Below are 25,341 nucleotides of genomic sequence, written 5' to 3'. Positions count from 1 at the left end.
GCGAGATCTCCTGGCTCAAGGGATGATTGTGCCAGTTCCCCCCACAGGAACACTCTCAAGATTTCGATTCAACCCTGTTCACCGTGCCCAGATAGGAGGGCAAGGTGCGTCTAATCCTGGACCTCAAGGCTCTGAACCACTTTGTGCGGGTGCAGAAATTCCGAATGGAGTCCATTCGGTCGGTGGTGGCATCTTGAATCTGGGGTTTTCTGGCTTCCATCGATCTCAAAGATGCGTATCTCCACGTCCCCATATTCGAGGGAGAGCAGCGATTCCTCCGCTTCACGGTGGCAGAGGAGCACTTTCAATTCGTGGCATTACCCGTTTGGTTTCGCCTCCGCTTCCAGAGTTTTTACCAAGGTCCTTGCCCCTGTGCTGGCATTGTTGAGTCGACGAGGTATCTCCATTGTGGGGTATCTGGGCGATCTCCTGTTGCGAGCAGTTTCCCATTTGGATCTGCTGGAAAACCTCTTCCATCACAATTCGGATCCTTCTGGACTTCGGGTGGACGATCAGTGTCACCAAATCTGCCCTGACTCCGTCTATGCGGCGGGTCACCTATCTGGGGCTGATCCTCGACTCTACTCTGGCGAGGGTCTTCCTTCCCTTGGACAAGCTTCAGAAGTTGCAAAGGGGGGTCCAAGTGCTGATGGAGGCCGATCAGTCCTCTTTGCGGCCTTGCATGAGTGCCCTGGGTCTGATGGTCTCGACCTTCGAAGCAGTCCTGTTTGCTCAGTCTCACACGAGACAGCTACAGAAAGAGATTCTGTCAAAATAGAACAGAGATCCTCGGTCATTGGACCAGAAGATTCGGTTGAGCCATCTCATAAAGTCGGCTCTCTTGGTGGATCCAGTCACCTGCCCTGTGCCATGGCAAGTCCTTCCTGCTAGTATTTTGGATGGTGGTTACCACAGACGCTAGCCTATCAAGCTGGGGTGGTGTGCTGGGGAAGCTCTATGCTCAGGGGACTTGGACGTTGGAAGAGTCTCCCTTGCCGATCAATATTCTTGAGCTGAGAGCGATCAAGCTCTGCCTGCTTCACTGGACGAGTCGGCTACACTGCTCTCCTGTTCGGGTCCAGTCGGATGATGCCACCGCCGTGGCTTACATCAATCATCAAGGGGACACCAGGAGTGCCCTGGCGGCCAAGGAGGTGGCCGAGATTCTGATGTGGGCGGAACACAATGTTCCGGCTCTTTCCGCAGTCCACATCCCTGGTATAGAGAATTGGCAAGCGGATTATCTGAGTCGTCGGGTGTTGGATCAGGTGGAGTTGTCCCTGCATCCAGAGGTCTTTCATCTCCTGTGTGTCCAGTGGGGGACGTGGATCTGTTTGCGTCTTGCCTTAACAGACAAGTTCAGAGGTTTGTGACCAGGTCTCGGTTTGTGACCAGGTCTCGGGAGTCAGTATCGCCTGATCTGTGCCTTCCCTCCGCTCATTCTCCTGCCAAGGTTTCTTCGCAGGGTGGCGATGGAAGGCATTCCGGTCATTCTGGTGGCACCAGACTGGCCTCGGCGGTCTTGGTGCGCAGAGCTGGTAAAAATGGTCGTGGATCCTCCATTACGTCTTCCTCTGCGGGAAGATCTACTATCTCAAGGACCGATCTTCCATCCTGCTTTACGGTCGCTGGCCTTAACGGCTTGGCTGTTGAAAGCAAGGTGTTGAGGGATAGAGGTCTTTCTGATTTGTTGATTCCTACCCTTTTAAAGGCCAGGAAGTCGACATCTAGGAAGATCTATCATCATACGTGGAAATTGTACATTTCTTGGTGTGAATCGCTGCAGCTCCACCCTCGCTTGTTTTCTATAGCTAGGGTTTTGGCCTTTTTACAAAAAGGGGTTGAGCAGCGCTTGGCATTGGGTACTGTCAAGGGCCAGGTTTCGGCCTTGGATATTTACTTACACCGTCCGTTGGCTGCTCATAGTTTTATTAGCACCTTCGTTCAGGGGGTGCGTCATCTGGCCCCTCCGAGAAGATCCCCGTTACCACCGTGGGATCCTTATCTGGTTTTGTATGTTCTTCAAAAGCCTCCTTTTGAGAATATTGGGGAGATTTCTCTGCTTTCTTTGTCGCAGAAGGTTGCCTTCCTAGTGGCTATCACTTCTGCAAGCAGAGTCTGAGTTGGCGGAGTTGGGCTGTCTTTCGCCTTATTTGGTAGTCCACAGGGATGAAGTGGTCCTCCGAGCTAATCTGTCCTTTCTTCCTAAGGTGGTGTCGGATTTTCACCTGAATGAAGACATTGTGCTGCCTTCCTTATGTCCTAAGCCTAAACATCACAAGGAAGTTGCCTTGAACTCTCTGGTTGTGGTTTTTTCGATAAAGGTTTATCTGACTGTTACTGAGTCCTTCAGGAAGTCGGACTCTTTGTCCTTCCGGACGGTCCTCACAAGGGTTTGGCTGCGTCCGCTGCGACCAATTAGAGATGGATTAGGCAGATGTTTTTTTCAGGCTTATTCGATCAAGAATCAGGTTCTTCCTTTCCCTGTGAAGGCGCATTCTACTAGAGCGCTGAGTGCCTCTTGGGCTTTTTGCCATTAGGCCTCTGTTGTACAAGTTTGTAAGGCAGCGACTTGGTCGTCTGTGCACACCTTTACCAAATTTCACAAGGTGGATTTGTTGGCTTCTTCGGATGCCTCTTTTGGCCGCAAGGTTTTTCAGGCTGCTGTTTCATAAGAAAATGTTTGTACTTCTCTTCGGGGTCTTTTATCTGGGTGAGCTCCTGTTTGGTTGAGCTCCATGTTGCCCGGTTGGCTACGTTTAGCTTTTTGGAGTTGACGTTACTGTCTGGTTGCGTTTTCCCACCCCTCATGCCTAGACTACTTTGGGACATCCCACTCAGCATATGGAGATGAGGCTGCGTCTGTCGATGGACAATAGAGAAAATAAGATTTTTTTGTAAGATCTTACTGTAAAATCTTTTTCTCTGATGTCCATCGACAGACGCAGCACCCACCCCTCTGTTTGGGGTTGGTTCTGTTGTCTTCACTGCTTTTAAACTAAACTGATGTGCTGGGTTGTGCAGTGGGGGTTTATGCCTGGAGGGACAGCCCCCTGGCTGTGTTTATTCAAATTTTCCTGCCTAGGCTACTGATGGGACGAGCATAAACCCACTCAGCTCAATAATCCTCCAAAGGCGGTTTTTTAGTGTCTCAGGGACACAAGAGAAAGGTAAACCGTTCAGGGCCTCTGGAGGGAGCAAAAAGGCTTGGTCGGGTAAGGCCAGTCAGTCCGGTTCGACGGACGAAATCCTTTTCTACATGAAGGGGCGCCCTCACCCGTTTTCGGGGGTGGGGGGGCATCTGCGTTTCTTTCAGGAACCCTGGATGTCCTTGATCTAGGACAAGTTAGAATTTAAGTCTTGGCCGGCAGACAGATTCTTTCCCTCACATCTTCATCCGTCTCCAGATCGCTTGAAGGATCTCAGGGAGACAGTGCAGGACCTCCTTTCACAAGAAGTGATTGTGTCGGGTCCCTCACAGGGCCAATTTCGAGATTTTTTTATTTAAACCTGTTCATGGTGCCCAGGAAAGAGAGCAAGGTGCGTCCTAATTTGAACCTCAAGACTCTCTTCCTTCCCCTTGTGCTTCCCCCCTCCTCATTGCGGTTTCCCCCTTAAAGGTGGATGCGCTCACCTGCCCCCTGTCTCCCCCCGGCCCCTGGTTGGGGGCATGGGTGAAAATGGGTAGGGGGGCTACATGGTGCTGGGCTGGAGGAGCGGCGGGTGATGCCGCTGTCGGTCCCGGTTAGAGGTGTCCATACCTTGGTGCTGCGGGGGGGGGGGGGGAGTCCTCTCCTGGGGTCTGTCAATTTTTTCCCTGGGGTCCGGTAAGGTGCAGCGATACGTGGTACCGCCATTTTTCTGTGGTCCCTTTAATTCCCGGTTCGGCGGCCATGTTTCTGTAGTTCAGCAGCCATGTTTTTGGTTTCCCCATAGACTTACATTGGAGCCATTTCCTGTAGTCAAAAACAGTGCTGAAGCTGTGGGGGCCTCTAGTGTCAGGTCAGCGTTTCCTCTTTCCAGCAGTGTGGCAGATTGTTTTGGCGCTTCCAGCTCAGGTGGTGAGTCTCTGGGGATACACAATCCTTCCTTGCTGTATACAGCGCTGCGGGTGCGCTGCTTCTTGTAGTGCTACAGCGGTGCAAAGAAAATAGGGGTCTCCCGTTTTTTGGGGGTTTTTTTTAAATGTTTTTCTTGGCTGAGCAGCAGTTCCGCTTAACCCCTTATGGTCATAGAGCCTGGGGAGCTGGTTTCACCACCCGATCCACTCCTGGAAGCTGCAGGACCCTCTTGGTCCCAGTCTGCCCTGGCAGCCATGACGGCAGTCCTGCAGTCACTAGTAGCCAAAGTAGATATGGCCCTGCAAAGGAGAGCTGGCAAGCAGCGCCCCCCACCTTCACCTGTATCCTCTGCTTTCTCAGATTGTAAAGGGGGAGTTGGCCGCTGCGGACGAGAGTCAGCCCACTGGGTCTGCGTCCAAGCATGCTGAGGGTTCTAATAGTGAGGATGAGTCGTCGTCCTCTGCAGCCGCGCATAAAAAGCACTGGTGGAGGCCCTAATTATGTCAGTGTGGGAAACTTTAAAGTTGGAGGATTCAGCTTAGGCTGAGTCGGCTACGCCTGTGCAATTTGGCACCCACAAATCTTCCAAGGTGAATAAGGTTTTTCCCTTTTCTGCCTATTTTGACGAGATTGTCACTAGACATTGTGGTTCCCCGAAAGGCATGGTTGGAACACTGAAGTGTTTTGCTAGAAGATATCCTTTTGAGGAGTCTCTTCTGAAGAAACTGACGGTTCCACCGTCTGTTGACTCTCAGGTTTCCAGGCTGAATAAGACCACTCTTTTGCCGGTGGAAGATTCTCCGTCTTTTAAGGACCCTGTGGACAAAATAGCGGAGGCTCTGGTCCGGTACCTTTTCATTGTGGATGGTTCAATTTTAAGACCGGTATTTGCTATCACCTTGGTATCCCAGACCTTAACGGAATGGGCTAAGATTTTGCGCCAGGGTCTGGAGGGGAGTCAACAAGGGTTACAGTAAATTTGTGATGCGACCCCCCCCCCCCCCCCCCCCCCGCCTGGCAAGGGTTTCTGTGACAGTGGTGATTCTTTGCCACATGATCTGGTTGAAGTACTGGTCGGCTGACCAGGCTTCTATAAAGGTGCTGACTGATCTTCCTTTTGTAGGTGACCGTTTGTTTGGTGCTTCTATGGAAGAGATCATTAAGTGCCTTACGGGAGGCAAGAGTACTTTTAAGAGGGGTCCCTTCTTTTCAGCTCACAATCGGCCCTTTCATCCAGGTGGATCACAGGAAAAGGGGTCGAGATCCACCCAGAACTTTGCGGGAGGCTCCAAGAGCCCTGGAATGGTAAGTCCAAAGCGGGCGCGTCTGGTTCCGCAGACAAGCCTTCCCCAGCCTGAAGGGGCGCCCTTGCCTGCATCTGGGGTGGGGGGGAAGTCTTTGTCTTTTTCTGGATCCGTGGACCTTGCTCATTCAGGACAAATGGGTCCACAAACTGATTTAGTTCTGTTACAAGATCAAGTATCGGTCCTTGCCTCCAGCAAGATTCTTTCCTTCCAACTTGCGTCTGTCTCCAGAGTGGCTACAGGGCCTCTACGGAGCAGTGCAGGACCTGTTAGCGCAAGGAGTTATTGTGCCGGTTCCAGAGTAAGAATGTTTCCAAGGCTTTTATTCAAATCTGTTTAGAGTTCCCAGGAAGGGAAGGCAAGATTCGTCCGATCTTGCATCTCAAGGCTCTGAACCACTTTGTGCGGGTTCAGAAATTTCGGGTGGACTCCATCTGCACAGTAGTAGATCTCAAGGACGCCTACCTTCATATTCCAACATATGTCGGGCATCAGTGTTTTCTTCATTTTGCCGTGGGCGAGGAGCACTTTTAATTTGTGGCGTTACCCTTTGGTCTCGCTTCAGCTCCTCAAGTGTTCACAAAGGTTTTGGCCCCAGTGTTGGCCTTGTTATGGCAGAAGGGGATTGTGGTACTGGGGTACATGGGCGATCTGCTTCTGCGTGTAGAGTCTTCTTCGGCTCTAGAAGCCGTCTTGGAGGTTACGGTTCTAACTCTGCAGAAGTTTGGGTGGACACTGAATTTTCAGAAATCGGCACTGTCTCCGTCCACAAAGCTGGACTAATTGGGCCTGACTCTGGACTGTCAGCCCAGGTTTTTCATCCTCAGACAAAACTGCTTAAGCTACATGAGGCTGTTCAGCTCCTGTTGTCCAACCATCGATTATCACTCAGGACTTGCATGCAAGTGCTGGGTCTGATGGTCTCCACCTTCGAGGTTGGTTCCGTTTTGCGCAGTTCCCACCAGACCTTTGCAAAGGGAGATTCTGATCAAATGGAACAATGATCCGCTGTCATTAGACAATCTGATTCTGTTGAATTGGGGTTCAAGGGAGTCTCTCCTATGGTGGCTCCGCTCCCCGGCCTTACGTCTGGGAAAATCTTTTCTTCCCCTTTATTGGACTGTATTTACCACAGATGCCAGTCTGGCCGGATGGGGAGGTGTCTTGGGAGTGTGTTCGGCCCAAGGTGTCTGGACTCGGGAGGAGTCCAGGTTGCCGATCAATCTCCTGGAAATCTAGGCGATCAGACTTTGTCTCAATGAACAGATCGTTTACAGGGACGCCCTGTGCGGATACAATCGGACAATGCTACGGCTGTGGCATATGTCAATCAAGGGGGCACAAAGAGTGCCCTGGCGGCCCTGGAAGTGGCCAGCATCTTGAGGTGGGCAGAACGATATGTTCTGGCCCTCTCTGCTGTGCACATTCCAGGGGTGGAGAATTAGCAAGCTGACTATCTCAGTCGGCAGATGTTGGATCCGGGAGACTGGTCTCTTCACCCGGAGGTATTTCATCATCTGTGTCTTCGGTGGGGGACCCCCGATATGGACCTGCTGGCTTCCCGTCTCAACAGGAAGGTGTGCAGAGGTTCGTGTCAAGGTCTCGGAATCCTCTGGCTGACGCAGCGGACGCTCTGGTGGACCCTTGGGTCAGTATCGTCTGATTAAGCCTTTCCTCCAATTCAACTTCTGTCGAGACTGCTATGCAGAATCGAGGTAGAAGGAATTCCAGTCATTCTGGTGGCACCAGACTGGCTTTGCCGGTAGGCAGGCCTGGTAAGGCTGGTAGCAGATGTCCCTTGGAAACTTCCTCTCAGGGAAGATCTTCTGTCTCAGGGACCAATTTTCCATTCTGCTTTACGGTCGCTGGCTTTAACAGCGTGGCTATTGAAAGCCAGGTGCTGAAAGACAGAGGGCTGTCGGAGTCGGTGATTTCTACGCTGTTGAAGGCTTGGAAATCTACTTCCATGAATGTTTATCATCGAGTTTGGAAGGCGTACATTACTTGGCGTGAGTCGCGGGGGGTTTCTCCCCGCTCCTTTTCTGTGTCTCGCCTGTGGAGTTTCTACAATTGGGTGTAGATCAACGTTTGGCTCTGGGCACCATCAACGGCCAGATTTCTGCCTTGGCTATTTTTTTCCAAAGGCCATTGGCGGGTAAGTCCTTGGTGCACACTTTTGTGCAGGGAGTTCGCCATCTGGCTCCTCCGGTGCAATCCCTGGTACCTCAGTGGAATTTCAATTTCTGTCGGTGCTTCAGAGGTCTGCCTTTGAAAATATTCCAGAAATTCTTCTCCTCACTCTGTCGCAAAAGGTGGCTTTCTCAGTCGCTATAACTTCCGTTCATTGCGTGTCGGAGTTGGCTGCGTTGTCCTGTCAGTCACCTTACTTGGTGATTTATAGGGACAAAGTGGTGTTACGACCCTGTCAGGTGTTCCTTCCTAACGTTGTCTCGGGGTTTCATTTGAATGAGGACATTGTGCTACTGTCCTTCTGTCCTAAGCCTAAACAGCCTAAGAAAATTGCCATTCATTCCTTAGATGTGGGAAGAGCGATTCGGGTTTACCTGGCGGTGACTGAACCGATTAGGAAATCCAATTCTTTGTTTGTTCTTACTGATGGACCTCTTAAGGGGCAGGCCACATCTGCTGCAACCATTTCCAAGTGAATCAGGCAGACGGTGGTACAGGCCTACTCCATTAAGGGTCAGGTTCCTCCTTTCCCTGTTAAAGCGCATTCTACCAGGGCACTTAGAGCCTCAAGGGCCTTCCATCATCAGGCGTCAGTGGTTCAGGTATGCAAGTCGGCTACTTGGTCGTCTGTATACACATTCACATAATTATATAAAGTGGATGTACTTGCATCTTCGGATGCAGCGTTTGGCCACAAGGTTTTGCAGGCTGCGGTTTCGCAGGCTTCCGCTTCTTGAGGGTGAAATTTTTTTTCTGGTGGTGAGCTCCAGTTCCTGTTTGCGCTCCTGTTGTTACCTGGTTGGCTATGTTTAGCCTTGTTGGGAATTCTGCATTTGCTGTGTTTTCCCACTCCTCATGTTGCACTGCTTTGGGACATCCCAATGGTCTGAAGACTTGAAGCTGTGTCTGTCAGTGAACGAAAGAAAGAACTGGATTTTTGTCTTACCGTAAAATCCTTTTCTCTAAGGTTCACTGACAGACACACAGCACCCGCCCCTCTTTTGGGGTTGAATTATTTGTTCTTCTGACACTGCTTGTTACAAACTGGAAGTCCTACAGCAGGAAGTGATGGTATACCCTCTGGGATGGCCCCAGGGTCGTAACCAAAAAGGTTTCTGCCTAGTCCTACTCCTAGAGAGCAAGAGCATAAGCCCAATGGTCTGAAGACTTGAAGCTGTGTCTGTCAGTGAACCTCAGAGAAAAAGATTTTACGGTAGGAGAAAAGTCCAGTTATATTTACTAAATCTAAATAGTGCATGTAACGGAACCGTGAGCCACACTATTTGTGGGCTTCCATCAGTATATGGCTTCCTCCAGTCTTGACAGATATTCCAGCAGCCCTACATACAAAACGTGCCGACAATTTAGCTTGTATGTATCTGAAAACCACTAACTCTTTATTGAGCAAGAAACAGACTTTTTATACACTTGAGAAGTATGTCAGTCACTACATAAAGAATGACCCGAATATTTACCCAAAAACGTCACACAATGGTTAGATAACGAGGTACAGCTGACTCATGGCTAATCCCAACTAGACAAGGTAATCATTCACATGCTAATTAACTCGGCACACTTAAACCAGCCTGGAAGACCAGACTGCCGGTGTTGTAAAATTTTGTCGGACCCGTGAAAAAATCGGACCTCGTCACTTCCGGTTATGGGAGTCTCAAGTGCGCATGCGCACCAGACATTATCTTGGTTTGGTAAACTTATAACACAGAGCGACCAGTTGAATGAGAGGAGGCGGGGCTGAGGTGGGACGGAAGACACCGCCGCGTCATCTGCAGAGCTGAATAGAGGAGGCGGGACGGAGGTGCGACCATGTAATAAATGCAGGACTTTAGCGACTCCTTGTTTTATTATCTTTACTAATTATCGTATTATTTACCCTTAGGATTTCATTACATTTAGTATTTCTTATTTTGCATTATAGAAATACTAAATGTCATAAAATCCGAAGGATAAATAATACGATAATTACTAAAGATAATAAAACAGGGAGTCGCTTAAGCCCTGCATATATTACACGGCCGCACCTCCGTCCCGCCTCCTCCGCCAGCTCTGCATATGTGCCTCCGTCCCGTCGCACCTCAGCCCCGCCTTCTCTCAATCAGCTGTCCGTTCTCTGTTATAATTTTGCCAAACCTCGAAAAATGTCTTCTGCGCATGCGCACGGACGACTCCTATCAACTGTTTTGTGACGCTCTGTCACCGGAAGTGACGAGGTCCGATTTTTTTCACGGGTCCGACAAAATTTTAGAACACCGGCAACAAGGCTAAAACACAAAATTACACATTATCCTAAGTAAACACAGAACACCTTATTATACAGACAAAAGGAAGAGACCACCAGTGACAGACTGTCCGTCTCTGACATTGAAGGACATGGAACCGAGGCCAATTGGATTAGCTCTTTCAATGAACATGTTCACAATCAAACAGGCCAGAAATTCTTCATATATTTCTTGATAAATATTACTGTACCATTTGAAGTAATCCAAACCATATTCTCAGTGTCCATTAAGTAGCTGTCTATCATTTCCTTGGTCACCTTGTGTCACTAATAGACACAGGGTGACTTGCACATAAAAGGAGCCTAGGGAGCTGAGACAGGGATTTCCCAACCTCTCTAAGGTAAGCTGGGTTCCACAGGCCCCCAACCAAAGTGACTCTAGTGCAATAGTCTGCCTGACTGTATACAGAGTGATTGGGTAGAAAGGTCTGCCCTCCTATTATATTGTTTTGGTAAATCTAAAGGAGAACGATTAAATAGATTGTATGGTCTGCTCCACGTCGACTGCGTGTGATCGCTCAGCTCCTGCACACTCTGCCATATGAACAATCGACACAAGAAGACAGTAAGGTGCGCTAGATGAACTTGTTGCTCTTTTGGTGCCATAAATTGTTAGATGCACCCCCTCCCCCTTCCCCAGAGTAGTACGTTGGCTTCACCATTCCCCACCACAGTGACAGTCGCTGTTATGCTTGAAGTGCCATTTCCTAAGGAAGTTGTGTGTTGTGTTGCAGGGTATTGTGGGTAATCTCTCCAGCGGGAAATCTGCACTGGTTCATCGATACCTGACCGGAACGTATGTCCAGGAAGAGTCTCCAGAAGGTCAGTGACTCCATCTCTCTGCATGGCGGGGAGAAGAGGAATAATAATGTGTGTTTTATGTACAGATATTTCTTTGTCCATTTAGGGACCCAGAAGTCCTAAAAGCTAAGGTTATACCGCCATCCACAGGATGTAGGCTATTCCAGGATAACCCCTCCTACTCCCAGCATGCCTCAGTGTTTAGTCTACTCTAGGAAGGTTGTCTTTCTCCAGCTCCTTCTAATTGTTTCCTTTATGTTCCTGACATCGCTGCTTAGGCCGGTCTCTAGATTGCAGCCTATCCCCAGCCTAGCTATGGAGTGCCGTGCCTGAACCCTGCTGGACTGGACAATGCGGGGCTGGCTTGGAAGTGACCTTTGGGCTCTGGGTTCTACCTAAACCATAATCCTGTTCTAGTAATAGGTTATCTGCGGATAGCACTGCCCTTGTCTCTGAGGAATTGTTCTGTAAGTAGACTGATTGGGGTGAGCACCAGAAGTCATCCTGTTATTTGCACCACTGTGCGCCTTTGAATCCCATGCTACTGTTTGTCCTACTTGGAAGGCTGGGGCGGACTGGGCCGGGCAGCAGGGGGGCAATTGGCCACTTTGATGCCCTGTAAAATGGCTGCACTGCTTCTGCCACAGACATGCCTAAAGGCTTTCTGGTGAAGAGGAGTAAAAAGTCCCCGCTGGTGTCCAACTGAGGGCAGGATGAGGACAGAGCACAGGACACCTGCCCTCATCACCCCCCCCCCCCCCCACCGGCATGGAAGATGTACATCGGGTCCCAGCAGAGGCCAGCTCTGTGCCCTGCTGGAGGCTGTCCTCCCCCAGCAAGCCCGGACTGAGCTGCTCCAGCTCCCTGCCAACCAGTTTGGGAACCTGGAGTCAGTTCCAGCCCAACTTGCCCAGTAAGCAGAGATTACCTGGAGCGGTGCTTCAGCCTGGGATGGGGGTCGGGAAGAGGTAGGGAGGAGGGAGCACAAGTGGAGGGCCAAGTAACTGCACCATGGGCCTCTGGGTTGTACTTGCCCCCTGGGCCAAAATTTGCCAGTCAGCCCTTGCTGGAGGGAACTATTGCTGAGTAAATCAGCGTTGCCATCTGGGTGACATGTGGGGTGCGTGCCCTTTGCACTCTTTCACCCTGTTTCGGGTAGAGGAACCACCGTGTTGCTGGTCCTACTTTGCAGAGCCACGTGAAACCTCCAATCCTCCATCTTATTTTCCTGTGACTTTGTCACCTCTGACCTTCTCACCACACTGCTCCCGACTGTTGGGTTTTGTGAGTACCGGAGGCTTCACCTCCCACCCTGAGCTATGATACTTTACCGCAAAATGTAGAAGGAAAAGTCCCACTGCACTGGGTGCCCCCAATTTTCACCCTATGTTCAGCTCTGGTGCTGCTTGCCCACTGGTGAGGCATAAATATGCAGCCTGGAATGCTCATCTTCCTTGCTGTCAGTGTCTATGCCGTCATTGGGGTCTTCATCAGCATGGTCATGTCTGGCCGCCTCCCCCGCTCTAAGATGGTTTGAAGCCAAAAAAATCTGATGTTTGCTGACTGACCGCAGGGGCCAAAAGTGGGCCGCTATACCTTCCCCCCTCAGATTCTTTGTCTAATCCGCCTGCAAGCCACTGAGACTCTGATGAAGAGTCTCTCCTGTCCCCGCCTGCCACTGAGGAGTCTCTCCTGTCCCCGCCTGCCACTGAGGAGTCTCTCCTGTCCCCGCCTGCCACTGAGGAGTCTCTCCTGTCCCCGCCTGCCACTGAGGAGTCTCTCCTGTCCCCGCCTGCCACTGAGGAGTCTCTCCTGTCCCCGCCTACCACTGAGGAGTCTCTCCTGTCCCCGCCTGCCACTGAGGAGTCTCTCCTGTCCCCGCCTGCCACTGAGGAGTCTCTCCTGTCCCCGCCTGCCACTGAGGAGTCTTCTGCCATCATTTTCTCAAAAAGTGGGGAGAGTCTTGTCTGCTCTTCCAGAGGAAGATGGCACCTTTCTTTAATGGACCCCCCAATAAGCTCTTAGAGGCCCCTCTGTAGAGCCTCAGTCTTTTTCACAGCTCTTGCTCTGCAATCTTTTTTTAGCCGTGACCCCGATGTGTGACTGACAGGTCTGAGGCTATTAGAGACGATCTGATTACTATCACAGAGCAAGTATTGGTAGATAAGAGCTTCACCCCTTCACCCCTGTACAAATCATACACTGTGCTGTACAATGTCATATAAAGTGCAATAAAAGTGCCAAGTGCTGGATATCTCCTTAAATAAAATAAAGTGCAATAGTCCGTGCCACTCCTACACAAATCTTGTCTCACTATCTCACCAGATGGTGTTGACCACCTGAGCTTACACAGGTAAGTAAAAAAAACGCTGGATCTCAGCCATGCTGTGTGATCAATCTACGCAGGGCATTTCACACCCATCCCAGAGATGAATTAAACAGGAGAGCACTTCATATTGTTCTTTGTATGTAATCAGCACTGCTCCGACCAGCAAGGGACCTGGCGTGTGTTCTAGAAGGCGAAAGTCTCCTGCCCCTATGCGTTTCGTCTCACCCGGCACGCCATCAGGAGGTGATTATATACCAAGCTTTGGCCGATGATTTTGGGGTTCCTGGGTTGGGCACCTAGCACTGCGAGTGCAAATTTAAATTTTTTAACCACTTGCCGACCACAGTACATAAAGTCTGGTCCATAAATATTGGGACATGGACACAATTCTAATCTTTTTGGCTCTATACACCACCACAATGGATTTGAAATGAAACAAACCAGATGTGCTTTACCTGCAGACTTTCAGCTTTAATTTGAGGGTATTTACATCCAAATCAGGGGAACGGTGTAAGAATTACAACAGTTTGTATATGCCCCTCCCACTTTTTAAGGGACCAAAAGTAATGGGACAGATTAACAATCATAAATCAAACTTTCACTTTTTAATACTTGGTTGCAAATCCTTTGCAGTGAATTACAGCCTGAAGTGTGGAACGCATAGACATCACCAGACGCTGGGTTTCATCCCTGGTGATGCTCTGCCAGGCCTCTACTGCAACTGTCTTCAGTTCCTGCTTGTTCTTGGGACATTTTCCCTTCAGTTTTGTCTTCAGCAAGTAAAATGCATGCTCAATCCGATTCAGGTCAGGTGATTGACTTGGCCATTGCATAACATTCCACTTCTTTCCCTTAGAAAACTCTTTGTCTCATCTGTCCATAGGATGTTCCAGAACTGTGAAGGCTTTTTTAGATGTTGTTTGGCAAACTCTAATCTGGCCTTCCTGTTTTTGAGGCTCACCAATGGTTTACATCTTGTGGTGAACCCTCTGTATTCACTCTGGTGAAGTCTTCTCTTGATTTTTGGCTTTGACACACATACACCTACCTCCTGGAGAGTGATCTTCATCTGACACACATACACCTACCTCCTGGAGAGTGTTCCTGATCTGACACACATACACCTACCTCCTGGAGAGTGTTCTTCATCTGACACACATACACCTACCTCCTGGAGAGTGTTCTTGATCTGACACACATACACCTACCTCCTGGAGAGGGTTCTTGATTTGACACACATACACCTACCTCCTGGAGAGTGTTCTTCATCTGACACACATACACCTCCCTCCTGGAGAGTGTTCCTGATCTGACACACATACACCTACCTCCTGGAGAGCGTTCCTGATCTGACGCACATACACCTACCTCCTGGAGAGTGTTCCTGACCTGACGCACATACACCTACCTCCTGGAGAGTGTTCTTCATCTGACACACATACACCTACCTCCTGGAGAGTGATCTTGATCTGACACACACACACCTACCTCCTGGAGAGCGTTCCTGATCTGACACACATACACCTACCTCCTGGAGAGTGTTCCTGATCTGACACACATACACCTACCTCCTGAAAAGTGTTCTTGATCTGACACACATACACCTACCTCCTGGAGAGCGTTCCTGATCTGACGCACATACACCTACCTCCTGGAGAGTGTTCCTGATTTGACACACATACACCTACCTCCTGGAGAGAGTTCCTGATCCGACACACATACACCTACCTCCTGGAGAGTGTTCCTGATCTGACACACATACACCTACCTCCTGGAGAGCGTTCTTGATCTGACACACATACACCTACCTCCTGGAGAGTGTTCCTGACCTGACACACATACACCTACCTCCTGGAGAGTGTTCTTGATCTGACACACATACACCTACCTCCTGGAGAGTGATCCTGATCTGACACACATACACCTACCTCCTGGAGAGTGTTCTTGATCTGACACACATACACCTACCTCCTGGAGAGTGATCCTGATCTGACACACATACACCTACCTCCTGGAGAGTGTTCTTCATCTGACACCCATACACCTACCTCCTGGAGAGTGATCTTCATCTGACACACATACACCTACCTCCTGGAGAGTGTTCCTGATCTGACACACATACACCTACCTCCTGGAGAGTGTTCCTGATCTGACACACATACACCTACCTCCTGGATAGTGTTCTTGATCTGACACACATACACCTACCTCCTGGAGAGTGTTCTTGATCTGACACACATACACCTACCTCCTGGAGAGTGTTCCTGATCTGACACACATACACCTACCTCCTGGATAGTGTTCTTGATCTGACACACATACACCTACCTCCTGGAGAGTGTTCTTGATCTGACACACATACACCTACCTCCTGGAGAGTGTTCCTGATCTGACACACATACACCTACCTCCTGGAGAGTGTTCTTGATCTGACACACACACACCTACCTCCTGGAGAGTGATCTTGATCTGACACACATACACCTACCTCCTGGAGAGTGTTCTTGATCTGACACACATACACCTACCTCCTGGAGAGTGATCTTGATCTGACACACATACACCTACCTCCTGGAGAGTGTTCCTGATCTGACACACACACACCTACCTCCTGGAGAGCGTTCTTGATCTGACACACATACACCTACCTCCTGGAGAGTGTTCTTGATCTGACACACACACACCTACCTCCTGGAGAGTGTTCCTGACCTGACACACATACACCTACCTCCTGGAGAGTGTTCCTGATCTGACACACATACACCTACCTCCTGGAGAGTGTTCCTGACCTGACACACATACACCTACCTCCTGGAGAGTGTTCTTGATCTGACACACATACACCTACCTCCTGGAGAGTGTTCCTGATCTGACGCACATACACCTACCTCCTGGAGAGTGTTCTTCATCTGACACACATACACCTACCTCCTGGAGAGTGATCTTGATCTGACACACACACACCTACCTCCTGGAGAGTGTTCCTGATCTGACACACATACACCTACCTCCTGGAGAGCGTTCCTGATCTGACGCACATACACCTACCTCCTGGAGAGTGTTCCTGATCTGACACACATACACCTACCTCCTGAAAAGTGTTCTTGATCTGACACACATACACCTACCTCCTGGAGAGTGTTCTTGATCTGACACACACACACCTACCTCCTGGAGAGTGTTCCTGATCTGACACACATACACCTACCTCCTGGAGAGCGTTCCTGATCTGACGCACATACACCTACCTCCTGGAGAGTGTTCCTGATCTGACACACATACACCTACCTCCTGAAAAGTGTTCTTGATCTGACACACATACACCTACCTCCTGGAGAGTGTTCCTGATTTGACACACATACACCTACCTCCTGGAGAGTGTTCCTGATTTGACACACATACACCTACCTCCTGGAGAGTGTTCCTGATCTGACACACATACACCTACCTCCTGGAGAGTGTTCCTGATCTGACACACATACACCTACCTCCTGGAGAGTGATCCTGATCTGACACACATACACCTACCTCCTGGAGAGTGTTCCTGATCTGACACACATACACCTACCTCCTGGAGAGTGTTCCTGATCTGACACACATACACCTACCTCCTGGAGAGTGTTCCTGATCTGACACACACACACCTACCTCCTGGAGAGCGTTCTTGATCTGACACACATACACCTACCTCCCGGAGAGTGATCCTGATCTGACACACATACACCTACCTCCTGGAGAGTGTTCCTGATCTGACACACATACACCTACCTCCTGGAGAGTGTTCTTGATCTGACACACATACACCTACCTCCTGGAGAGTGATCCTGATCTGACACACACACACCTACCTCCTGGAGAGTGTTCCTGATCTGACACACATACACCTACCTCCTGGAGAGTGTTCTTGATCTGACACACATACACCTACCTCCTGGAGAGTGTTCTTGATCTGACACACATACACCTACCTCCTGGAGAGCGTTCTTGATCTGACACACATACACCTACCTCCTGGAGAGTGTTCTTGATCTGACACACATACACCTACCTCCTGGAGAGCGTTCTTGATCTGACACACATACACCTACCTCCTGAAAAGTGTTCTTGATCTGACACACATACACCTACCTCCCGGAGAGTGATCCTGATCTGACACACATACACCTACCTCCTGGAGAGTGTTCCTGATCTGACACACATACACCTACCTCCTGGAGAGTGTTCCTGACCTGACACACATACACCTACCTCCTGGAGAGTGTTCTTGATCTGACACACATACACCTACCTCCTGGAGAGTGATCCTGATCTGACACACACACACCTACCTCCTGGAGAGTGTTCTTGATCTGACACACACACACCTACCTCCTGGAGAGTGTTCTTGATCTGACACACATACACCTACCTCCTGGAGAGTGTTCCTGATCTGACACACATACACCTACCTCCTGGAGAGTGATCCTGATCTGACACACACACACCTACCTCCTGGAGAGTGTTCTTCATCTGACACACATACACCTACCTCCTGGAGAGTGTTCCTGATCTGACACACATACACCTACCTCCTGGAGAGTGATCCTGATCTGACACACACACACCTACCTCCTGGAGAGTGTTCTTGATCTGACACACATACACCTACCTCCTGAAAAGTGTTCTTGATCTGACACACATACACCTACCTCCTGGAGAGTGATCCTGATCTGACACACACACACCTACCTCCTGGAGAGCGTTCTTGATCTGACACACATACACCTACCTCCTGGAGAGTGTTCCTGATCTGACACACATACACCTACCTCCTGGAGAGCGTTCTTGATCTGACACACATACACCTACCTCCTGGAGAGTGATCTTGATCTGACACACATACACCTACCTCCTGGAGAGTGTTCTTGATCTGACACACATACACCTACCTCCTGGAGAGTGTTCCTGATCTGACACACATACACCTACCTCCTGGAGAGTGATCCTGATCTGACACACATACACCTACCTCCTGGAGAGTGATCTTGATCTGACACACATACACCTACCTCCTGGAGAGTGTTCCTGATCTGGCACACATATACCTACCTCCTGGAGAGTGTTCCTGACCTGACACACATACACCTACCTCCTGGAGAGTGTTCTTGATCTGACACACATACACCTACCTCCTGGAGAGTGATCTTGATCTGACACACACACACCTACCTCCTGGAGAGTGATCCTGATCTGACACACATACACCTACCTCCTGGAGAGTGTTCCTGATCTGACACACATACACCTACCTCCTGGAGAGTGATCTTGATCTCACACACACACACCTACCTCCTGGAGAGTGTTCCTGATCTGGCACACATACACCTACCTCCTGGAGAGTGTTCTTGATCTGACACACACACACCTACCTCCTGGAGAGTGTTCCTGATCTGGCACACATACACCTACCTCCTGGAGAGTGATCTTGATCTGGCCAACTGTTGTGAAGGGTGTTTTCTTCACCAGGGAAAGAATTATTCGGTCATCCACCACAGTTGTTTTCCGTGGTCTTCCGGGTCTTTTGGTGTTGCTGAGCTCACCGGTGCGTTCTTTCTTTTTAAGGATGTTCCAAACAGTAGATTTGGCCACACCTAATGTTTTTGCCATCTCTCTGATGGGTTTGTTTTGTTTTTTTCAGCCTAATGATGGCTTGTTTCACTGATAGTGACAGCTCTTTGGATCTCATATTGAGAGTTGACAGCAACAGATTCCAAATGCAAATAGCACACTTGAAATGAACTCTGGACCTTTTATCTGCTCCTTGTAAATGGGATAATGAGGGAATAACACACACCTGGCCATGGAACAGCTGAGCAGCCAATTGTCCCATTACTTTTGGTCCCTTAAAAAGTGGGAGGCACATATACAAACTGTTGTAATTCCTACACCTTATTATTTTTGTTCCTGTGAGAACTACAATAAACAGCCGGTCTTCCCAATCTGGCCAGCGAGCGCTACCCAACTCTTAGCTCCCCGCTGCGTTGGCCGCGAAATAACACCACTGGACGGTGGCTGACCGGCGAGTGAAACGCCTCACTAGGACACATAGCCCTGGTCACGATAATGGTCACAGCAAGAGTTGCAGCGTACCTCTGGCCCACAGCACCCCCATTCCAAGATGGCGCGGTGGACTGTCAGGAGTGGTGCCCGCTCGGTTCCCAGGTGTGGTGAGTAGTGTCCTCTCCTCTGAGGAAATACTAGAGTGGACACCGGCCCTTCCTCGGGTTGGTAGGCCCCCTCTGTGTCTTTCCTTCCCTCATGGATCCCCCCCCCTAGTGGGGTTCCCCTGTACTGGTCACCCTCGCCTACCCCCCCCCCCTTAGTCCCCCCTCGGGGTGCACGGGCGGTTGTGGTGTATGGGGTGTCATTGGTGATGGGCTGGAGAGAGGTGGGAGCGTGCCACCGGTGACTCCTTTTCTGGTGCTCCTGTGGTGAATGGCTGCACGGGAAGTCCCTGTGAGGGCCCCCTACTGGTGGACTACAATTACCTGTAGGGCCAGTCTGGGTCCTGGGTGCCACGCTGTCCCATGATTTTGTTGTGGATGGCTGTATACAGCATCAACCACCATGTTTGTGTAGTCCGGCGGCCATGTTTTTGGAGTTTCCCATTGAAGTCAATGCAGCGGCCATTTTCTTGTCGCCTGTATAACAGGGATGCGGCGGTGACTACGCTGATGGCAGCATGGCAGCTCTGAATAGGTGGTGGGGGGGTCCCTGTGGGTATACAGCCCCTTCTTCTGCTATAGCAGCGCCGCTGGTGTGCTGGGTCTTGCAGTCCCTTAGCGGTGTGACCGTTTTTTTTTTTTGTTGGAAAAAAAATGTTTTCCTTGCATATCGAGGGCGGCCTCTGAATTAACCAGTTCTGGACCGGAAGATTTTCCCCCTTAATAACCAGGCTGTTTTTTGCTTTATTTTAACTGACAATTGCGCGGTCGTGCGACGCTGTACCCTAATAAAATGTACGTCCTTTTTTTCCCACAAACAGAGATTTCTTTTGGTGGTATTTGATCTCCTCTGCGATTTTTTATTTTTTGTGCTATAAACACAAAAAGAACGACAATTCTGGAAATAAACAATATTTTTCACATTCTGCTATAAAACATTCCCAAAAAAAATATTTTTTAATCATTTTATTCCAATTTGTTTTCTGCTACATAATTTTTGGAAAAAAATCCCAATAAGTGTATTTTGATTTGTTTGCGCAAAAGTTATCGCAGCTACAAACTAGGGGAAAGATTTGTCATTTTTATTTATTTTTTTACTAGTAATGGCGGCGATCTGCGATTTTTTTTTTTTTTTTTTTTTTTTTTTTTAGCGGGACTGCGACATTACGATGGACAGATCGGACCGGTGACATTACTACAGTAATCAGTGCTAAAAATATGCGCTGTCACTGTACTAATGACACTGACAGGGAAGGAGTTAACACCAGGGGTGATCAAAGGGTTAAATGTGTCCCTAGGGGGTGCTTTCTAACCGTGTGGGGGATGGGCTTATGAAATCAACACAGAGACCTGTGTTCCTAAATAGAAGGATCCCTGTGTTCATAACTGACAGAACAGCGGTCTGCCGTGTTTACATCACCCGATCGCTGTTCTCTCTCCACAGGGAGCTGACCCTAGCATCAGCTTCCCCCAGGAACGCTGCCGCAAACCGCGGTACAGGTACAGCGATCCATGGGAACCTGCCACCGTATAAAGGCGGCGGCTGGTCGGCAAGTGGTTAACCATGGAGTGCCTGGAGCAGGTATCACCGCCGGACCCACTTTCAGAAGCTGCGGGACCCTCTGGGTCTCAGACTGCCCTGGGGGCCATGACGGCAGTCCTACAGTCACTTGTGTCAAAGGTTGAGCTGCTGAGGACGTATTGATTACGAAACGCGTACGGCGTGTCGCGTCACTTCCGGTTCCTGCACACAGAGAACGAGGCTTGGACCACACCGCGCTCCACACTCGTACCTGTGCCTGTTTACTTATTTCTGATTGTGAGTACCTCTCTGTTTTATATTGAATAAACCTCCTAGACAGTATTACGCTATGTGCCTTGTCTATCTATCATCCCTTGGTATACGGCTATGAGCTATATCTGGCGGACCTCTCGGATCATCCCCAGCCTATAGGAGAATAGTAGGATCCACTAATACCCCAGGGATACCTCCAGCTAGGACCCCAGGGACCACTTCAGGGACCCATCGACCCAGGAGGAGGGGAGACACCGAGACCCTTGACCCTTATACACCCGCCTTATACCCCTGTGTGGGGTGGGTGCTTCTGGTAAGCGAGCCTTGTTCACCAGAAAGGACCACGCAGCACCCTACCACACGGCACGGGGTCACCCTTTTGAATACAGTGATTGTCACCTACCACTCATATATATATTTTTTTTCCTGCACAATATACTCAGTCACTGGACTACAAAAATTCCATCATTGGGACTATTCACAGATTGGTTGCACACCAGCACCATTTGGATTGTGTTTCCTTTTAGTATATTCTATTTGTACACCAACACCATTCTGATTGTGTTTTCATTTTATTATATTTCTTTGGTATTTGTATACTTATCCTTTGTATATTAGTTCTTTCCCCAGCTCTTTACAGCACTTTCCATATACTATATGATATAGTTGGGATTTCTTTGCACGTGCACTACAACACTTTATTTGATAAGCACTTTATCTGCTAAGCACTTTTATTTAGATTAGCACTCATTTGTATTGAGTTATGTTTTAGCATGCAATATTTACGCTAAATTATTTGTCACTGTCACTTTATTGCATTTACAGTTTGTACATTTTTACTGTTTTTTAAATAGGCAGCGCCAACACCCTATCTTTTATCCATTCCAGATGAAATAAGGCCACATTTCTTCCGGTGACGAATTCCCCACCTTTAAGGACATCACGGACAAGAGAGCTGAGGCCTTGGTCCGATACATTTTCACCGTGGCGGGTTCAATTTTGAGGCCGGTGTTTGCTATCTCCTTGGTCTCCCAGACCTTAACAGAAAGGGCAAAACTCTTACGCCAGGATCTGGAAGGGGGTCAGCATCCTCCTGAGCTGGCAGATACAGGGGGTTACAGTATCTCTTGGAGTGTCTGTGACTGTGGTGATCCTCCGCCGCATGATTTGGTTGAAGTACTGGTCAACTGATCAGGCTTCCAAAAAGGTGCTGACTGATCTACCGTTTGTTCGGTGATTCTATGGAAGAGATCAATAAAGGTCTTAAAGGAGGTAAAAGTTCTCTGCTTCCACCGGTTGCCAAGAGCAAAGAGCCTCATCGTTAACGTGGTTCGTTCTTCTCGGCTCACAAATGGCATTTTCTTCCTGCGGGCTTCCGGACAAGAGACAAAAGTCCACCCATCACTTCTCGGAGGGGTTCCAGGAGGCCCTGGGCTGGTATGTCAAAAGCGAGTTCCACTAGTTCTGCAGACAAGCCCTTCTCTGCCTGAAGGGGCGCTCTCACCCATATCTGGGGTGGGGGGACATCTTTGTTTCTTTTCAGACCTGTGGACCTCTCTCATTCAAGACAAATGGATCCACAAATTGATTCGGTCCAGTTACAAGATTGCGTTTTGGTCCTTGTCTTCGGCAAGGTTCTTTCCTTCCAACTTGCACCTGTCCCCGGATCGGCTGCAGGGCCTTTACGGGGCGGTGCAGGATCTGCTTTCCCAGGGAGTAATTGTCCCAGTTGCAGAGTTTTTATTCAAATCTATTTACTGTTCCCAGGAAGGAAGGCAAGGTCCATCCGATCTTGGATCTCAAGGCCCTGAATCGCTTTGTGCAGGTTCAGAAATTTAGGATGGGCATCAGCGTTTTTCTTTTCGCCGTGGGCGAGGAACATTATCAATTAGTGGCGTTACCCTTTGGTCTCGCCTCAGCTCCTCGGTTGTTGGCCCCGGTGTTAGCCTTGCTCAGGCAGAGGGAGATCGCGGTACTGGGGTACCTGGATGATCTACTTCTGCGAGCAGAGTCTCCGTCTGTCTTAAGACGATCTGGACATCACTGTGCGAACTCTGCAACAGTTTGACTGGACGGTGAATTTTTAGAAATCCGCTCTGACTCCATCCACCCACCTGGACTATCTATGCCTGACTTTTGATTCAGCCTCAGCCAGGGTATTTCTTGCAGAGGCGAAACTGCTGAAGTTGCAGCATGCGATTCGGCTCCTGTTGTCCAACCATCAGTCATTTCTCAGGACCTGCATGCAAGTGCTCGGCTTGATGGTCTCCACCTTCGAGGCAGTTCCGTTTGCTCGGTTCCATACCAGGCCCCATACAAAAGGAAGTTCTTTCCAAATGGGACAAGAATCCTCTATCTCTGGACAATCTGATTCTGTTGAGCCGAGGGGTGCGGGGGAATCTTTGATTTGGTGGCTCTGTTCCCCGGCGCTTCGACAAGGGAAGTACTTTCTCCCCTTGGATAGTGGTTACCACAGGTGCCAGCCTGCCTGGATGGGGAGGTTTCTTGAGTACAGATTTGGACTCGAGAGGAGTCCAGTCTGCCGATCGATATCCTGGGGATTCGGGCGATCAGGCTTTGCCTGTCTCTGTGGATGCATCATCTGCAGGGGTGCTGGGTAAGAATTCAGTTGGACAATGCCACAGCGGTGGCATATGTCAATCATCAAGGGGGCACCAAAAGTGCCCTAGCAGCCAGAGAAGTAGCCGGCATTCTAAGGTGGGCAAAATATTTTCCAGCCCTCTCTGCTGTGCACATTCCAGGGGTGCAAAATTGGCAGGCGGACTACCTCAGTTGACAGGCGTTGGTGCCAGGCGAGTGGTCTCTTCACCCGAAAGGGTTTCAACAACTGTGTCTCCGGTGGGAGACTACGGATTTGGACCTGTTGGCCTCTCGTCTCAACCGGAAAATTGAGGTTTGAGGCAAGATCTCAGAATCCTTTGGCCGACGCTGCCGATGCTCTGGTCTGATTTATGCTTTTCCTCCACTACAGCTTCTGTGCAGAATCGAGGCAGAAGGGATTCCAGTCAATTCAGGTTGCTCCAGACTGGTCTCGTTGGTCTTGGTACGCAGGCCTTGTGTGAGGCTGGTAGCTGATGTTCCTTGGAGACTCCCTTTAAGAGCGGATCTGTTGTCTCAAGGGCGGATCTTCCATCCTGCTTTACGGTTGCTGGCTTTAACAGCCTGGCTATTGAAAGCCAGGTACTGAAGGGTTGAGGGTTGTCTGATTCGGTGATTCCTACACTGTTAAAAGCTAGAAAATCTACTTCTAGGAAGATTTATCATAGTTTGTAGGGCGTACATTTCTTGGTGTGAATCTCAGGGGGTTTCTCCCCATTTCCATTTCGGTGTCCCATCTGCTGGAGTTTCTACATTTGGCTCTGGGCACCATCAAGGGCCAGATTTCTGCCTTGGCAATTATTTTCCAACAGCCGTTGAATACAGATTCTTTGGTTCACATTCGCCACTTGGCTCCTCCGGTAAGGTCTCTGGTACCTCCGTGGGACCTCAATTTGGTACGGTCGGTTCTTTATAGACCGCCTTTTGAAAATATTCAAATAAACAAGAAATTGGGGGGCACCCCCTAAACACACATTTCTAAGGTTGGTGCTGCTATAAAGATCAATATACAAACTGAACCATAGAAAATGGCGCACACATACACTAAAAAAAGTTGCTTTCAAATCTTGCAAGGCTACTTAAAAACACCGGCTCTTACTAAGTAAATATGGGGATTTAGTCCCACCATATGGCCATATCCTGCTTAGCCCACCACTACGTCAAAGTACCCCATTTTCAGTGGGTCCTACACTATCCATAGAAAAGATAAATCCCACTTCTCAGAACCATAGGGTATACTCACTCCTTCCATTGGAGGAGTTTGCTAGCTGCAGATTCTTCTGCTAAAACTGCAATATAAAGGGGACCCCTCCTATAAGATTTGAAAGCACCTTTTGTGTATGTGTGCGCTTTTCTCTATGGTTCATTTTGAAAATATTTGTGAACATCTTCTGCTTACTCTGTCACAGAAGGTAGCTTTTTTTGGTGGCTATTACTTCTGCATGCAGGGGGTCGGAACTATCTGCGTTATTCTGTTGGTCACATTACCTGGGGGTTCACAGAGACAAAGTGGTGCTACATTCCTGTCAGTCGTTCCTTCCTTAGGTCGTCTTGGGTTTCCACTTGACCGAAGACATTGTGTTGCCTTCCTTGTGCCCTAACTCTACACATCCTAAGGAAATTTCTTTGCATTCCCTGGATGTGGTTCGGGCAATCAGATTATTTGTTTGTCCTTCTGGATGGATCTTGCTGCATCTGCTGCGACCACTTCCAGATGGATCAGGCAGACGATGGTGCAGGTCT

At 49.3% G+C, this 25,341-nt stretch overlaps 1 protein-coding gene across 4 annotated transcripts in view; it reads left to right on the top strand.

The window, feature by feature from the left end:
- The window catches only part of AGAP3 (ArfGAP with GTPase domain, ankyrin repeat and PH domain 3), a 173,455-nt gene that overhangs the window by 58,855 nt on the left and 89,259 nt on the right, over positions 1-25,341 (top strand). For all 4 annotated transcript variants that reach the window (XM_082258236.1, XM_082258235.1, XM_082258234.1 and 1 more), the window contains exon 3: positions 10,586-10,673. In XM_082258236.1, the coding sequence (XP_082114362.1) occupies positions 10,586-10,673 (88 nt within the window). The remainder of the gene's footprint in view (positions 1-10,585; positions 10,674-25,341) is intronic.

This window comes from Pelophylax lessonae (assembly GCF_965119305.1).
Source record: "Pelophylax lessonae genome assembly, chromosome: 5".
In the NCBI taxonomy this organism is placed as follows: domain Eukaryota; kingdom Metazoa; phylum Chordata; class Amphibia; order Anura; family Ranidae; genus Pelophylax; species Pelophylax lessonae.
This window is presented reverse-complemented; position numbering and strand designations above follow the sequence as displayed.